A 19239-nucleotide genomic window follows, 5' to 3' on the forward strand; every position below is an offset into this window, starting at 1 on the left:
CAGTACTGTAATTTAGTAACTATATACCCAGATATCAACTATATAACCATATATAACTATATAACCAAATATCAACAATTATACAGTCGAAATATAAACCATTTCTATTAGAAGAATGCATTATGTTGCCATTTTATAGGCACATTTGTTCCATCTCATCACTCCTTAATCTCTGGCAACCACTAAGCTGCCCTTCATTTCTAAAATTTTGTTATTTCCATAATGTAATATAAATTGAATCATAGTTTATGTATTTAACAAGACTGGCATTTTTCACTTAACATACTTCTTTGGAAATTCATTCAGATTGTTACAAAGATTAAGAGTTAATTCCATTTTATTGCTGAGGAGTATTCCAAGGTATGAGTATAATGGCTTGTTTAGTTTTTTACCCATAGAAAGTCATCACCATAGTTTGCAAGTTTTGGCTTTGTCAAACAAAATTAAAGCTTCATGTGTAGCTCTTGAGTAAATATAAATTTTCATTTCTCTACAGAAATACTCAGGAATGCAACTGTTTGATGACATAGTAGTTGCTATTTGGAAATTTACCAAACTGTTTTCCAGCTTTATCATTTACATTGCCCCTAGCAATAGTGGGTGGTCCAGGAGCTCTGCAACCTCGCCAGCATTGCTATTGTCACTATTTCTTATTTTAGCCTTTCTGAAAGGTGGTGGTTATATCTCACTGTGGTTTTAATTTGCATTTCCCTAAAGGTTAATATGTTGAGCATTTTTTCATGTTCTTATTTGCTGGAGACAAATTCTTAGTTTTCCTTCACCTGAGAATGTCCTGAAGGATATTTACACTGAGTATATAGTATTTTGAGTTGACAGTTCTTTTAGAACTTGGATGATAGTGTACTACCTTCTTTTGGTTTCTGATGAGATATTCACTGTTTTTTGGGTTTTTTTTTTTTCTGTAGGTCAGATTCAATTTTCTTCTTGGTGCTGTGAAGATTATTTTTTCTTAATTTTCTGAAATTGACTCAAGTGTCTTGTTGTGGATATAGTTGAATTTAAGCCGTTTGGGGTTAACCATATTTATTAACTATAGATTTGAACTTTTTCCTAAATTTGGATATTTTTCACCCATTGTTTGAGTTCTATCAAGCCCCATACTATTTCTCCTCTTATATGGGCCTCCAAAGGCATATATGTGTTTGATCTTTTGTTACCACCCCACAGGTGGGACCTCAAACCACCTCAGCTGCTGTTAGCAAAGGCTCTATTTTTCTTTTCCAGGCTGCATAATGTCTAATGTTCTGTCTTCGAGATCACTGATTCTTTCCTCTGTCCCTTCCATTCATAATTTTAAAAATAGTTATTGTTTTTCAGTTCTAACTATTCCATTTGTTTCTTCTTTGTATTTTCTATTTCTCTGAGACTTTCTTTACTGAGAATTCCTATGGTTTTTCTTTGTTTCTAACACGTTCATAATTGCTCATTAAAGCACCTTTATGTTAGCCATTTTAAAATTCTTGCTGGTAATTAAAACAGCTCCACCATTTTGGTGTTAGTATCTACTGATTTTCTTCTTCCGTTCACTTTGAGATATTTTGTTCTTAATAGGAGTAATTTCCAACTCTAATCTGGATATTTTGAGTATTATGTAAAGAGACTCTAGATTTTATCTAAACATTATGTTTTAGATGGGTTCCTATTACACTATTCTGGAAGGTGAAAGAAGGAAGTAGCACTGCCTTGCTACTTCCAGGTGAATGGAGAAGTTCCATTTCTTCACTAGACCTCCTTGACACATGGTTGGAGGTACTCCTGTTAATTCTTTGTGAAGGTGAGAGTTCCAGGCACCCACCAGACCTCCCCAACTGCGAGAGGGTGGATGTGAAAGCATACGCTCCCTATGTTTTCCACTGGCACCACTGGGGTCTGCTGGCCTCATTACTATCTAACAGGAATACAAGTCCTGGCTTCAGCTCAACCCTCTCTGCCACCACTTCAGAAGGGAGGACTGAGGGGACACCTGGGTGGCTTAGTGGTTGAGCGTCTGCCTTTAGCTCAAGTCGTGATCCTGGGGTCCCTGTGGGGAACCTGCTTCTCCCACTGCCTATGTCTTTGCCTCTCTCTGTGTGTCTCTTATGAATAAATAAAATCTTAAAAAAAAGAGAGAAGACGAAGAAGAAGGGAGGACTGGGTACCTCTTTTGTAGTCTGGCAACGGTGGGAGTCCAGGCTCCCCATTCAATTTTGCTAACAGGGGTTGAGGTGGGACTACCTTATTTTTCTGTGGGTGAATTAGAATACTTATCTGAAAGTTTTCTGTCTTGAGAAGCTGACAGTTCCATAGTTGTTTGGCTACAGTAAGCACACTTTAGTTGCATTGTTTTATCTTTTTTAGAGAGAGAGAGAGAGAGCATGAGTGTGGAGGGGGAGGGGTGCAGAGGGAGAGAGAATCTTAAGCAGGCTTCACACCCAGTGCAGAGCCGGACACAGGCTTCCATCTCACCACCCTGAGATCATGACTTAAGCTGAAGTCAAGAGTCAGACACTTAACTGACTGAGCCACCCCGACACCCCTCCATTTTTGCTTTTATCTGTACTACTGGTGTTTCCAGGTTGCTGGCTTCTTTAGCTCCAGTTCTGGGATATACACAGCAAAAAGAAAATTCAGGAAATTCACTTCCATGTCATTTCTTAAGTTTTTTTTTTTAAGATTTTATTTATTTATTTTAGAGAAAGAGAGATAGCAAGTGGAGGAAGAGCAGGGGGAGAGGCAGAGAATCCCAAACAGACTTTATGTTGAGCACAGAGCCTAACGTGGGGCTCAACCTCATGATCTGTGAGATCATGACCTGAGCCAAAATCACAAGTCAAATGCTTAGGTGACTGAGCCACCCAGGCACCCCTCATTTCTTAAGTTCTAAGTTACATAGATGGTATGCCTCTTCTCTTCAACTTTGAGATACTTTTTGTTTAAGTACAATGTTCAGAGTTTTTAGTTGTACTTATTGGGCTAAATTGGGAAAAATATGTCTAATTCGTCTTTCTGAAGTGCAACAGAAATAGGATACATACATGTGGATAGATGGGAACAATCCACAAATAAGAAATAAAGTAAGGGATCAAAATTCCTAAAAGTTTGAAACTGAAAATGTTGGCAATATGTTTTTTAGAATAATAAAAGATAAACCAGTTATTTTCTCTCGAATGAATGTGTATCCCAAAAATGTTGGACTAAAAAAACTGTAAAAGGAGTTTTTCCTGATTATGAGCCTGCTTTCAAGTAACACCAGATTGTAGAAAGAAGTAATGATTTCTTGACTCAGAATGCCTGTTAATTTCCATTCTAAAAAAAAACTTTTCATTTCCAGTTTGAAGGGCCCTGATCTTAAATAAGGAGAACAGATGAAATGTATATGTTATACATATGCATATACTGAGAAATATCCATTTACCCAGCGACTTGGTGCTCAGAGAATTCACCTCATTACACATGGGCCAGAAGAGCCAATTATGTAAATACTCTGGGACCTTTTTGTCAGGGCTGCATTTCAGATTTCTTTAACCAAATTTCTACAATGAGAAGCTTACTTTTGAAAAAAAAAATAGGCAGATTTAAGAAATAGAACATACTGGTCAAGTGAAAACAATACTATTATCAAATTGGCAAGTATTAGTAACAGCTTAAAAATTGTCCATCATAAATGGGAATCATCAATGTTTAAAAATTGTGATGTCTGATATTAAAATACTGTTTTTTTCCAATTCAAACACTATTGTTTGAAAATCCATTGCATTTCTTCAGTAAACTCACAGGGTGATGGACAAGGTCAGCAGTGTCTAAGAATGACTGACTGTTGGCAACATTTGGCTTGTGGATTAAAACTCATTAGCTAGGGGGCCTTGGTAAGTGGCCTAACTTACCAACAATCTGAGTCTTGAGTGTGCACCTCCAGAAAACTGGAACTAAATGACAACATGGGTAAAAATTTATTTCGATAATGTTTGACGTTATTTTGTAATCGTGAGCAAGGTAAATTCTCTAAGGCTCTTTCCTTTAAAAGTAGACAAATATATATATATAGATAGATAGATAGATAGATAGATAGATAGATAGATAGATAGATAGATCATAGAACAAATAACATAATAAAATATGTTAACTATGCTGGAATTAAAATAAAAAACTTAATAAACATGAAAAAAAAATTAAAAAAAGAATATACAGATAAAGGTATTAAGATATTAAATGAAATCTTATGTGTCAATGGCCCAGCACTATAAATGTGACATATTTAAAGTTATCAGTAAGTGGTAGCTATTATAATAGACATTATATCAGTAAAGATGAGAAAACAGCTAGAATTCTATGTTTAGATAAGTAAAATACAAATTAAAATGACCTTTTTGTTTATCAGGGAAATATTACAAAAATAATATATACTGTTTACTGTTGGATATAGAATAATGAAATGAGAATGTTTATATATTGCAGATGAATGAGAATGTAAAATGATATAATTTTTCTTTCTTTTTTAAAAAATATTTTATTTATTTATTTATTTATTTATTTATTTATTTATTTATTTATGAGAGACATAGGGAGAGAGGCAGACATAGGCAGAGGGAGAAGCAGGCTCCCTGAGGGGAGCCCGATGCAGGATTTGATCCCAGGACCCCAGGATCATGACCTGAGCCAAAGGCAGGTGCCCAACCACTGAGCCACCCAGGTACCCCAATGATATAAATTTTTTAAAGGATAATTTGTTGGGATCCCTGGGTGGCTCAGCGGTTTGGCGCCTGCCTTTGGCCCAGGGCGCGATCCTGGAGACCAGGGATCGAATCCCACATCAGGCTCCCGGGGCATGGAGCCTGCTTCTCCCTCTGCCTATGTCTCTGCCTCTCTCTCTCTCTCTCTCTCTGTGACTATCATAAATAAATAAAAATTTTTAAAAAAAGGATAATTTGTCAATGTGTATAAAATATTTGAAAAAATAAACATTCTCTTAACCGAACCATACCATTTCTAGGAATTTACCCTAAGCCATTTTTAAATGTCCAAACATGTATGTGTACATACAAACTGCAATTTTGTTTATATATGTAAAAAACTTGATTTTTAAAAATAGTTTAATACTTTAATGGCACAATCACACAATGGCTTTTATGAAAACATATTACACAGTATGATATGATTTTAGAGACCTTAACATAGCCAGTGTAAAAAGTGAAATAATGCCAACAAAGGGTGGTTATCTGTCTTCTTTTCTAAGGAAAGAAAGTAGCTTTTATCCTAATTTAAAATTGAAATGAACACATGTATGCTCACATATATAACACACACATACATGCTCATTGTTTCTATTAAGAATCTGTCTCAATATTTGGTTTAATATTTAATTTTCTCTTGAACAAATCTGTCTTTCTGCAATTTAATTCAACTGAGTATACCAGTCAAGTGAACATAGTAAGACACAGCCAATTCATGTCTTTCATTTGCTTTCAGCTTTCAGTGCTCTATTAAGATAATATATCATAGTACTTGAATGTCTTGTGGAAAATTACTTTTAGGTGTTTAAAAGGTTTGTATCCTAATCTAAGAAACAGAGTTGAGCAGTATCGATATGAAACAGCTACACAAGACCACTTAATTAATAAGTGAGTCTCTGAACTTTTTACCGAATCAAACTAAAAAAGCTGTACATCAGAGATCCTATGTTGCTATGGTTCCCAGTGCATCTGAGAGTGATGATATAAGATCATGTACTTGGCTTTTGAGGAGAGTTATAATAAATAGCCAGATGTGCCTTTCTGTTTTTGTCTCTGTTAAGTAAGCTTTTATACATGTTGTGCAAAGCTTCATCTAAGATGTTCTCAGATCTCAGAGCCAAGAAAAAGTGGCGCCTCTCCTGATGGTTTGTTTGATTCCTTTTAGAAAACAGCCATCATAGAAACCAACAATTTTCCCATTTGACTTAACTGGTAGAAGAATTGTTTTCAACAGATCAGCCTTTCTCATCACAGATCTCTGCATATGCCTTTCCTCACCCCTCCACCCCTTTCCGTACGTGACTTGTGGTAGAGGTGGCAATGGCACTGATGCAATAAGGAAGAGCTCTATCTCTATCCTTAACAATTAGTGTAACTTCCCAAATTAAGGCATGCTGCCTCCGACAGGTTTTCCCTTGCAGTGTGTGACCTTTCCAAAAATCCTATGTGATGACTTTTATTATTCTTACTTCCATTATTTCAGTCTGTAAACTGAGACTTAGAGGCATAAGGACTTGATCAGAATAAAGTAATCAGTGATGGAGCTGCTTCTGGCTGCAAAAATCTATGACTTATGCATTTTCTACTGCACTACGTTCTTCTGATATAAAATATACTGTGGTGTGAGTTCAGTCTTTACAGACTTTTATAAAGAAGAAACCATCTAATACAAATCTCCTTCCTCCCAGCCTGTATTTCCTGAATTGTTCCTACACATTGGTATCCAAGACATTCTTCCAGAATTATGACACAAAATAAGTAATTTATGACTTTCCACTTTTAATGCACTATCATTATTTTCTATGTACTGCGAATAATTCAGTCCCCTATTTGCAAGAACAATAATTCCTCCTTTATTAACATGACAGAGAAAACAGAGATTACAATCTGTGAAAATTCTTTTGTTGGTGGTTTGCGGTAGAAGTGTTGAAAATAAATGTTCCCACCATTTTACTTGTTATACCTAAGAAATGAATTAACTAACAAAAGTGAGGTCACCCCACCTGTCTCTCACTGTTGCAAGCTGCCAACAGCCATGTTAATTCCACCAGAAACTACATGCAACACATTTTGTAAGTCATTGGTCCTGACAATAACTTAACACAGATCCAGCAGCTGACTGAACCTTGAATATGTATTTACTCACAGTTAGAATTGTATTGGCTATCGGGTGGTTTTTTTCATCAAATAATTTTTCTTTATAATAGTCAGATAATTCTGACCTAGTCATGAGTCAGTATCATCCTACAGCATTTTAAGTCATATATAAACTGATTATATTATTTTTGATATTTGGCAGCATCCTTCTTCATAAAGTAACCCACAATGCCTCAGCTATACTTCTTAAAATAGTATTTCATTTAACAATCTTCAAGTATGTTGTGGTATTGTGATCTTTATCCAATATCTTACCTCAGTTCTTAACTGGTAGATCAGTCTATCTTTGTTGTTTGGGGATTTTGATTCTTCTTTTATATCTCCTGATATTTCTTCCATTTCATTTTCATGTTGAATGGGAATAATGTTAAACTGAAAAGAGAGAGAGAGAGAGAGAAGTGAAAACTATAATCACATCATGCTCCAAAGGCTGGCTCCAGGATAATCCACATTAGTCTTTCATTTTGCTTTTAGTTTAGTTTTTTGTTTTCTATGTGGATTCTGAAAGGATTTACTGTTGCTGTGGTAATTAATGTAGTTAAACCATTTATTTCTTATATTTGAAAAATTCTAGGTTGTTTGAAAACAAATCAGCAAATCTCCATAAGCCCAAACTCATCAATTGAAAAAATTGAGCAAAACTTGGTTACCATACAGAGTCCTGGTAATTGACCAATTGGATTCTAAACAAATCCGATTATTTTATTTTTTAAAAGATTTATTATTTATTCATGAAAGACACAGAGGGGCAGACACATAGGCAGAGGGAGAACCAGACTCCCTGCAGAGAGCCTGATGCAGGACTTGATCCCAGGACCCCAGGATCATAGACACTCAACCACTGAGTCACCCAGGTGTCCCTAAACAAATCCAATTAATACTGATCTTACAGACTTGAATATTTGTAATACAGTACCCTGTGTAATTCTACTTAATAATGTGTATTTTCTATGAAGTCTAAAGTGTATGCAGATTATGACAAAGGCAAACTTGGGCAATAGGAAAAATACACCTATGCAATGCTGGAACTGGTAAAAATACATTTATAAATGACACCAATAAATTGTGATATGGAACTATAAGAAAACAAGATAAATAAACAGTGGCATATCCATTATTATATCTCCATAATAATGGAATATTGTTCAGCACTAAAACAAATCATGAAAAGACCTGGAGGAAACTTAAATATATGTTACTAAGTGAAAAAAGCCAATCTGAAAAGGCTGATCTGAAACGGCTGCTTATTGTATAATTCTAATTATGTGACATTCTGGAAAAGGCAAAACAATGGAGACAATATAAAGTCAATAGTTTTCAGGGTTGCAGGGAGGAAGGGATGAAAGGTGGAGCATAGAGATTTTTAGGGCAGCGAAACTATTTGGTATAATACTGGTGGATACATATCATTATACATTTGTCTAAACCCAGAGAATGTACAATACCAAGAGTACAATTTTAAGGTAAACTAGGGACTCCAGTGACAGCGATGTGTCAATGTAGGTTCATCATTTGTAACAAATGTACCAGTATGGTGGAGGACACCGACAATGGAGATGGGTGTGCTTAAGTGGAGGAGACAGGGAGCATATGGGAAATGTGTATCTTCCATTCAATTTTGCTGTGAACGTAAAACTGCTCTAAAAAATGGTCTATATAAAAAGAAATATAGAAACATGTGAAAAATCCTATACATGCACAGTAATTTTTCCCCCTAGCTGTCCTTATAGTCTTCAACAGAAACACAAAATTTGATAAACCTATAAAATGGGTAATACATACACATATAATATTTTGTTAACTTATATTTCCCCTAAAATATGTGGGTAAATAATTTCCAAATTTATATAATTTGTAAGTAAGCCCACAATAAATTAGAAAATAAAAACAAACATTATGCTACCTATTTAAAATTAGAAATTATTTGACTCAATATTATCATTGTTAATGGTACTATTAAGTATGTACTAGTCTCTAGGAACTGGACTTGCATGTATTTCCTTAGTTAAAGCTAGACTAGTCTTGTGTGTTAGGTATTACCATCTTTACCTTAAAGAAAAATAAGCCAGGACAGCCCGGGTGGCTCAGCAGGTTTAGTGCCACCTTTGGCCCAGGGTGTGATCCTGGAGACCCAGGATCGAGTCCCACTTCGGGTTCCCTGCATGGAGCCTGCTTCTTCTTCTGCCTGTGTCTCTGCCTCTCTGCCTCTGTCTCTCTCTCTCTCTCTCTCTCTCTCTTCTCTCTCTCTCCTCTCTGTGTATTCTCATGAATAAATAAATAAAATCTTTAAAAAATAAAATAAGCCATATTTTTACTAGCCTTAAGCAAATTTCCCGAATTCACAAAGCTAGTAACTTGAAGAAGCACATTTTAAGAATGTTCTTGCCAAATGCACTGAGTTCTTAATCATAAACCAGTAGCTACATCTATAATTATAAAGCTAAAAGCCATAGTATAGTTTACCGAAAGGCAAAAAGCTTATAGTCACATACTAGAAATGAACTACAATGGTGTTAGGGGGCTGATTTGCCAAGTAGAGAAGCTCCTTGTTCAGAGTTACCAACATGGAGAACACACCATGGAAGGCAAGTGTGGAATGGGACACAATGCCATGGAATTCAGTAAATGTCTGTCTATGCATGTTTCACCCTACTTTCATGCAAATAGACAAGAGTGGCCTTAATCACAGGGCTAAAATAAAATAAAAGTCACTTTGCTAAAGAAAATAATAAATTGCAACAGGTAAATCAAAGCATTTGGTTTTGGTTTGAATTCACCAGAGTAAAATCCAACTCATTCTGGTAATTGAATATCCTTTGTTTAACTTTCTGAAATCTTGACCAATAATTCCCAAGGAATTAAATCAATCAATAAGCTCTCTCGCTGTCAACAGAACTTCAATCAACATTACAACTCAAAGGAGAGAGGAGGCAGGAAAATAAATTTTCATGCATAACAGTATGGGAAATCCACACCAATTCCCTAAAATAATTCCATTTTCATTTTTCACTGACAGTTAAATATCAAGGATCTCTAGACATATGAATAAACCAAGAATATGAATAAAATAGCCAATATTTGAAAACACAATGGTGAAAAAGAAAGATAAATGGTATAATTTAAGATATGAAAGAAAATGTTATTAAAAATCTAATCACTATGTTTGGGAAAAATGAACATTGCACTCATAAATTAAGGACAGGACAATTTCAAAACTACAAAGAACAATAAAAGAAAAATTTAAAAATGTGTCTAATAATCCCTTCCTTTAGAAAAATGTACTAGGAAAGTTGGAAAATAGAGTCAGATGTTGAAATGTCTCAAAGCTCAACTCTTGGAACTGCTCACTTGATGCATGCACTCCTTTGGACAGCTGATGTGCACCCATAGCACTGCATACTAGTCAAAATTCTGACAGTCTCCCACTGTCTAGCTCAGTCCTGTAGGTCTCCTTTGAACTTCGGACCCACATGTTCCATTTCTACTTGTCACTTCTATAGGTACCCAAAACTTAACATGTTGCAAAGACAAATTAAGAACTCCTCTAAATCTGTTTCTCTGCCAGTCTTTGCCATTTCTGTAATTATCAACTCTATGCTTCCCTTTGATCAGGCCAAAGATATTGGATTTATTTTTAGCTTCTTTCTTTCTCTGACACATCATTTCCAAACTGAAATCAAAATAATTCAACTTTGGGATCCCTGGGTGGCGTAGCGGTTTAGCGCCTGCCTTTGGCCCAGGGCGCGATCCTGGAGACCCGGGATCGAGTCCCACGTCGGGCTCCTGGTGCATGGAGCCTGCTTCTCCCTCTGCCTGTGTCTCTGCCTCTCTCTCTCTCACTGTGTGCCTATCATAAGTAAATAAAAATTAAAAAAAAATAAAATCTTTAAAAAATAATAATAATAATAATTCAACTTTGCCTTTAAAATACGTAATAAATCTAACCCACTTGTCTACCGACACTACTACTGCCCTGATCACCACCAGGGTCTCTCCCAACAGTTATTTTAATAGCTGCCGCAATCTCTGTTCCTCCATGTAGTTCTGGAGCCCCTTTCCCAAAACAGCAATCAAACAAAGCATTTTAAAAGTAATTCAGATAATGTCACTCTACTGCTCAAATCTTTCCTGTGGCTTCCTAATCCATTCAGAGTATAAATCAAAGTCCTTATCATCTGCCGCGTCCTGGAACCCCTCAGTGTCCTTCTCCTACACCTGATTCTGTCAGTTACTCTTGCCTTCTCAAGGGCCCAACACTCCAGGCAGGAAACAGCAAAAGTAAAATAAAAACAGTAAGTGAAATATTGTACAGTGAAGGCTATTAAAACAATACAACAACAACAACAACAACAACAAAATAATACAACAGGAAAAAAATGATGGCTAGATTAATAAAACACCTATATTTCTCCCTATGAAAATTTGAGTTATTTTGATCATTTTAAAATTATATTTTAGACTCAAAATCACCTTAATTTTGCCACTTACCCTATTCAACTTCAGGTTCAGATTAATGGAGTTATAACTAAAATCTAATTAGCAGCTGAAAAGTTGAAAGCTGTGGATGTATAGATGTTAAAGATTATTCATTTAGCATAATTATGAACGTCATCCACAAGTGATATATCATATTACTTAAATCGAAAGTGACAGAAACAGAAGGTATCTGAGGAAGTGAATGAGTCAGCATTAGAAAGCATTTTCCAAGTTCAAGTCCTTTTATTTAATATTTATTTAAGTAAAATCTCTTATAAGACTTTTTCTGAAATTGCATCATAATATAATTCCAAAATTCCTCTTTAAAATTCCTCTTTTCATACTGCAGTATTTGCGAAAGGTTAAACCAGGCAACTTGTCATATCTCTGACTTCAGAAATACCTGCCATAATTTGCTTCTGGAAAATTAGCAACACTATATGCAAATATTTATTCCACTATATTTAAATTAGCATGGATTGTAAAGTCTTTTTGAAGATAATTCTGGAAAAAAATATTGTGTAACATAAATAAAAATATTTTATTACCTATTCAGATCAAATAGGAGAAGAAAATTTCATTTCAAAAAGGGCACAAAAGTATAATATAACACACCCTGTTATTTCAATTTCATCTCACATTTTCTCCTTCAAAATAATCTAAAACGATTAGGTAATTATTGCTTATCACAAAGATCAGGCCTTTGTGAAATACTGTGTTCAATATTTATGTCAATATTATTAATAATACAACATAATTCAATCTCCTCAAACATCAAACACACCATTTCTCCTCAACAATCTTCAAGCTTCATTCATGGAGAAGTAGAAAAGCTACACATAGGTAGGGTTCTCAACTTCTTGTTAACATCATCTACAAATTTACATGCATCTATACAAATCTTTTCTTCTTTCCTCTTGTTAAAGAATGTAAATATCCTTCCTAGAGTCAAAGACTAATCATTCCATTTGCAATCAGGATTTGGTACCTTTGAGGTACTTGGCAAACTCATTCTAAAAATTGTTCCTCTCTTGGATTTTCAAGATTTCCTGGTTTCTCCCTCATCAACATGTAATTGATTGATAGTTTCCCTTCAGGTTTGAGAACAGAGTATGAGAGATCAAGTGTAGAAGATCCTCTCCCTGTCTTTCTCTGTTTCTCTCTGCTCCTGCCTTCTTTTCCAGTTTTGTAGTTTCTATTCCAGCTCTTTGTTTCCTCTTACTTTCAAGTGCCTTGGAAGAGTTGCTGATGCTTATGTTTCCCCATGTTCCCCCCTCACTCATTCCTCCATGGCTTTTGCTACATCCATTCCCAATACTTTCCAACACACAATATTCAACCTTGTCCTTAATTTGAATCTTTGGCAGAATTTGATTATTGTTACCAATGCCTTTGTTCAAGCACTCTTTTCCTCTGGTTCATGGGAAGGATCCTTCCCAGCCATTCTGAATTACATGCAATTTCCTTTTCTCTGTCTGCCCTACGTGGTGCTAATCCTCCCAATGGTCTTTTGTTTCTTTCAATATACCAACACTGCAGGATCACATTTACTCCCATGGCTTCCATCACCATCTCACTGTTAGTTGTTCCCATTTCTTTCTTGCAGTCATACATCCAAAATCCCACAAACATTCCTACCTCAAACTCAATATATTCAGTATTGAATCCATTGTTGTTTCCTCTCAAGTTTCTCTTCCTCATGATATGCTTCCTTTGGTGGAAGACCACCCCATAGAGAAGGTCAGAAATCTGTAACTTCACCTTCTCTCTAACCTCCTAGCATCCCCAGGCATTTCCAACATTCATTGAATCACCAAGCATCACAATTTCTTTCACTTGCATTATTTCTCAACTCTTCACATACCCCAACCAAATTTAGGACACGTGATTATTTCTTTCTGGATTACCATGACAGACTCATAAAAGTTTCCCCATCACCTGGACCCTTGAAATCTCTCCTTCACACTGAAGGTTAAGTCTTTTTTTTTCCTATTGTAATCAAAACTGATGCTGGTCAACACACTGCAATGGCTCTTCCCATTACTTTCATGTTGATGCATACATTTATTTTATTTTTTTATAATAAATTTATTTTTATTGGTGTTCAATTTGCCAACATACAGAATAATACCCAGTGCTCATCCCGTCAAGTGTCCCCGCTCAATGCCCGTCACCCATTCACCCCCACCCCCCGCCCTCCTCCCTTTCCACCACCCCTAGTTCGTTTCCCAGAGTTAGGAGTCTTTATGTTCTGTCTCCCTTTCTGATATTTCCCACACATTTCTTCTCCCTTCCCTTATATTCCCTTTCACTATTATTTATATTCCCCAAATGAATGAGAACATACAATGTTTGTCCTTCTCTGATTGACTTATTTCACTCAGCATAATACCCTCCAGTTCCATCCACGTTGAAGCAAATGGTGGGTATTTGTTGTTTCTAATGGCTGAGTGATATTCCATTGTATACATAAACCACATCTTCCTTATCCATTCATCTTTCGATGGACATCGAGGCTGCTTCCACAGTTTGGCTATTGAGGCCATTGCTGCTAGAAACATCGGGGTGCAGGTGTCCTGGCATTTCATTGCATCTGTATCTTTGGGGTAAATCCCCGACAGTGCAATTGCTGGGTCGTAGGGCAGGTCTATTTTTAACTCTTTGAGGAACCTCCACACAGTTTTCCAGAGTGGCTGCACACATTTATAATTTGGCTCGTGGAATAAGTATTGAATATCAAATAATACAGTCTAAGACAAAGTGTTTATCAGTTAGGCAGGTTCTGGTGGCCATACTATATTCCTATAAGAGGTCAGGAAATTGAAGAGGAAATGTGTCCAAACAGGAGGTGACCCAAATGCAGTGGACCCAAGGATAACTAACAATGAAGTTAAGGTTCCAAGTAATATCTATTAGCTCTAAGTGCTTGGAGAAGCCTCCAAAATTTATCATAGCCGCAAAAATTTTAGCCAAAATTATTTAAAATAAACGTTGCTTAATTCCTTCCCTCCACCCTAACAAATGGTAATAAAGACACAAAATATGTTGAGCTACAATCAAAGGAAATTTTCTTGTATTTTTCAGGTCAAAATAAAAGTGCTAAATAACTAATCTTAGTGGTATTCAAACTGTTTTGCTCTCATGCTGGTGTATCCCTTACTTTTTTTTAAAGATTGATAGAGTATATTTATTTAAATTTAAAAAAACTTATATTTCTGCCAAATTTTAAATATTTTAAATAGTTGCATTAGGGAACCCTGGGTGGCTCAGTGGTTTAGCACCTGCCTTCAGCTTAGGGCGTGATCCTGGAGTTCCAGGATCCAGTCCCACATCAGGCTCCTGGCATGGAGCCTGCTTCTCCTCTGCCTGTGTCTCTGCCTCTCTTTCTCTCTCTCTCTCTCTGTCTTTCATGAATAAATAAATAAAATTTATTTTATTATAATAAAAATATATTTTTTAAAGATATAAAAAATCTTTATTTAAAGATAAATAATTTTTTTAAAAAATTAAAAAAATAGTTGCATTATATCTCAATGTTAACATCTGAAAACCACAGAAATATGGTACTATCACCTATTCAAAACATTGTATTTATTTTATTTCTTGAATTTTTATTTTTATTCCACCTTCCCCAGATCATCATACTGTAACATGCTTATATTTGAAAATGTTTTTACTCAATAAAAATACATACATAAAATATATATGTATATATTGTGACTATAAGGCTCCAAATGTTAAAAAGTTTCTTTGGATTGAATTATATCTGCAATTATTATGGGTACATGATTGCTTAAAAACAAGACAAGATAGCACATATTGTGATAAGTAATTATTAAATATAAACTAATCATTTACTGGAAATGCATCTCTTAATGAGACAGATAGATACATGTCTTCAATTAGTTTGTGTATCCATGGATGAAATTACTTATTGATAAAATGAAATAAATTATCATCAGTTTTCTGTATTCTTTTTTAAATGTAGGCACTGAGAAAGTTGATCACATGTTAATAGAAATGGAAGATGTTTTGTTATAGCAAAGGCATCGTTTTTGTTGTTTTTTAACATCTTTCTAAATAAGTGATGAAGCCACTTTTGATCTTATATACAAATTAATTTTTTATCATCTATAAACTGACCAATCCATTAGGTCCTATTCAAGTATTTTTATGAAAAAGTAAAGCATAAGCCATCTTTAACAACAAAGGTTTTGTGATCCATTGATTAGTTGGTTTCTCAACACCAATATTTCAAAATGTCTATAAGTTCGCATTTTCCCCACTCTGGCAAAATGTTCTAAAATAACACTTGGGTTGGGAGATAGTTGATTTTCATTTGAGAAGAGGATGGAAGATAATGTGGGAAAAGAGAACTCGCTTGAAAAGTACTTCTTTGGTGCAGTGGTGGTAGTTCTTTTAGGGTAGACAAATCTCTCCATGAAAACAAGCAGAGCAATGACAATAACAAAATCAAAAGCCTATGGAGGCCTACTGCAAAATCAGGTGACAAGTGTTCCTTACAAACTCTAAGATACAGGTGTGTTAAGACAATCTCAGCTTCAAGAGCTGCAGAAATCAGCATATGTTTGAGAAAATTAAATGGAAGCAACATGCCCTGAGAACAGGGGAACCCCAAATGACAGCACACATCCCTGAAAGTGTGTTTGGTCAATGTGAACCCAGCAGATGAAACTAAGGGAATTTTATACTTTCTAACTGGTAAGTGAGCATAAGAGGCCCACAGTGAAATCCAAAGAAGTGCAACAGTCTATATACTGTATACTCTCAAAAACAAAAGCAAAAACAGACAAAACTTCCTTTAAAATTATATCCTACAGGCACTAGGGTGGTTCAGTCAGTTAACTCTTGATTCAACTCTTGATTTTGGCTCAGGCCATGGTTTCAGGATCATAGGATCAAGCCCTATGTTGCATTCCATGCTCAGCGTGGATCCTGTTTGAGATTCTCCCTCTCCCTCTCTCTCTGCCCCTCCTGCTGTGTCTCTCTTGCTCATAAATAAATAAATAAATAAATAAATAAATAAATAAATAAATAAATAAAATCTTTAAAAAAACAACAACACACTGCATTAAAGTGGGAAATGCTGAGAATAGAATCCATATGAAAGGAACAAGACAATAAAGGCAGAGAGATCCAGATAAATCAGAGAACAGAGTCAGGGGTTTTGGAAAGGACCATTGCCATGGTTATGGCAATGAAAAATTAACAACCCAAAGGAAAATGAACAAAGGTTATGGCAGTACCACCCATTAAATAATGTATTCTTTTCTCAACAGTAGGAACTACTCATCTTATTATATCTTACACTCTCCTACTTAAACATAGCATTGGATTCTCTATTCTGTTCCACTGAACTACTTATGTTATCCTGTGTCAATACCGCATTGATTTGATCCAAAGACTTTCTCAGCACATTGTGATCAGTGGTTTTTTTCTGTATTTGTCTGAGCTCTTCTCAAGTATTATGCATTTACTCTTCACAATTATTCAGTTCAAAAAGTAAAAGGAAAAACCCACTGCGTTGGAAATTCTAAGTGGCACTGTAATAAATACATGAATTTGATGTGTTGCATGTTTCTATTTCAGAATCTCTAAAAAGGATACAAGTCCCATACTTGTTCAATGATTTCCTAGGTCATTTGCTGCTATTGAGAAGAGGAGTACTTGGATTTCCATTTCTGGGTGCTCATTTTCAAAACAGAAATGGATCACTTCTAGACTTATTTTTTTATCCAGTTACCTTGGCAATTTTTCCTATTGATTTTATATATACATACACACATACACATTTTTTAAAACTAGGGATTCTTAAGTTTTCTAGACATACAAACACTTCATTGTCTTATTACATTCAGTAGAACCTCTAAGACAATGATAAACAACTGTAAAAGCAGACATCATTGGAAAATTCTTAATTACAATTGAAACAGTTTTAGTGTTTCACCTTTTTAGGAAACATCTGTTATGGAGGTGTTTTTGTTAAATTGTAACATATAGCCTTTTTATGTTTAGGTAATTTGTTTTTATTCCTATTTTGCTTTTTTAGATTGTGTTATACTAGGAATGGAAAAAAAAAAAAACCTGCCGCAGGTTTATTTGTACAAATAGCACAGGAGGACACCAGGCCCATGCAGACAGAAGCCCAGGGGTCATACCAGCCCTTCCGTCCTCACACTGGCAGGCAGAAGCCTCTACACTGGAGCCTTTGTGGGGGCCTGGGCACCTTTGGGAGCCTGCGCTGCAGGAGTAGAAGCAGGAGTAGAAGCAGGAGCCAGAGTCAGAGCCGGGGTTGCAGCTGCAGCCTGGGCCTTGGTTTGAGCCTTGGCCTTGGCCTTTGGCCAGCAGAGCCTGAGACCTTTGGCAATGCGGGCACGAGCACATTTCCCGAGCTTGGGGTGAGCGATGTAGGCAAGTCGATTGAGCTTGCAGCTGCCGCCCTTTGGGATCTTGGGCTTAACCTCCTTGGGCTTGACAAGGGCCTTGATAGCCTCAGCACGCGCAGTCATGGCCTTGGCATTGTTGGCCTGCATCTTCTTCAGGCCCTGGTCCACTCTTATATATTATAAGTAAAAAAATATCCTAAGGGCAACTTGGTGGCTCAGTCAGTTAAGCGTCTGGTTTTGGCTGAGATCATAATCCCCAGGTCTTGGGATAAAGCCCCAAGCAAGCCTCTGTGCAGTGGGAGGCCTGCCTCTCCTTCTCCCAGAGGGAGCTTACTGCTCCCTGTGCCTATATTCTCTCCCTCTGTCAAACAGATAAAGTCTTTTTTTTAAAAAAAGGTACAAAAGCCCTAAATCTACATAAGAATGACTAACACAAAAGGATCGTAGTTGAATCATGTGGAATGCTATTATAAGGACAAAAGAATGAAGAACAGAGTAATGTTCTTACAGACAATGAAAATATGCTATAGATGAGAACATTTTAGAAATACATGCCCATGAGAGAAAAAGAAAACAAGAGTCATTTTTTTCACTGACCTAAACAAAAATAATAAAATTATATATAATACGAAAGAGCAACAAAACCAAGAATTAGAAAAACTCAGAAATATCATAGTACTAGGAAAGAATTAGAAATAAAAGAAAAAGCATTTCAGAATAAACTACAAGGAACATAAAAACAAGTAAATTCAATAGGTAATGTCTTAAGTGATAAGGTGAAAAGAAATAATATGCTAAAACTCCAAAAATATTCAAGATAAAATACTAAAAAGGATATCAGAAACTGTGACAGAGCAGAGTGACAAGGATTTAACATATTTATAAGTTTTCCATTTCTTTCCACAAAAATGACCTTAAATAGTGACCATCACTGCAGCAATGTATTCATCCATGCACAGATTGTGGTCTTAAGATATTTCCTCTTATGAGAATTTAGGACTCTTTGAAGACAAGTCATACCATTTAGTATATATCTTGTCATACCATAGAGTAAGGAAACTATAAAAGATTACTAGGATTGCATCAAATGTTCTAAGTTGCCAATATTAAAAAGATTTTCCTCTCTAAATATAGTAGCTTTGAATATCATTTAAGGATGATTAAGTATAGTTATTATAAAAAACAGCAATAAGTTTAAATTCATGAATTTATATAATGCTTTAAAAAACTAATTTGATTAATACTTGGGAATGCTAGTAATCCAACTCATTATTTTGTAAATTGGTAAGGAAAGGGAAAATAATCTATCTTGTATCCCAACTATGTCTAAATGAGCAAATATTGTATAAGAGGAAGTTTTTAAAACATATATATTATTTTTTGAATATTTAAGTAATCTCCACACCCCATGTGGGGCTTGAACTCACAACCCCACGATCAAGAGTTGCATACTCTACCAACTGAGCCAG

The 19239-nt window shown here is 35.6% G+C and overlaps 2 protein-coding genes across 7 annotated transcripts in view; both read right to left on the minus strand.

Moving 5' to 3' along the window:
• Positions 1-19239, minus strand: part of CCDC102B (coiled-coil domain containing 102B) — a 139083-nt gene that overhangs the window by 45005 nt on the left and 74839 nt on the right. For all 6 annotated transcript variants that reach the window (XM_035709461.2, XM_049112019.1, XM_025422054.2 and 3 more), the window contains one exon: positions 7143-7259. In XM_035709461.2, the coding sequence (XP_035565354.1) occupies positions 7143-7259 (117 nt within the window). The remainder of the gene's footprint in view (positions 1-7142; positions 7260-19239) is intronic.
• LOC125755387 (60S ribosomal protein L29-like) lies at positions 17468-17925 on the minus strand. The gene has a single exon (XM_049112031.1). It carries the CDS (start codon positions 17915-17917, stop codon positions 17579-17581), a length of 339 nt encoding a protein of 112 aa, XP_048967988.1. The 5' UTR covers positions 17918-17925; the 3' UTR covers positions 17468-17578.

Source organism: Canis lupus, chromosome 1 (genome assembly GCF_003254725.2).
Source record: "Canis lupus dingo isolate Sandy chromosome 1, ASM325472v2, whole genome shotgun sequence".
Classification (NCBI taxonomy): Eukaryota; Metazoa; Chordata; class Mammalia; order Carnivora; family Canidae; genus Canis; species Canis lupus.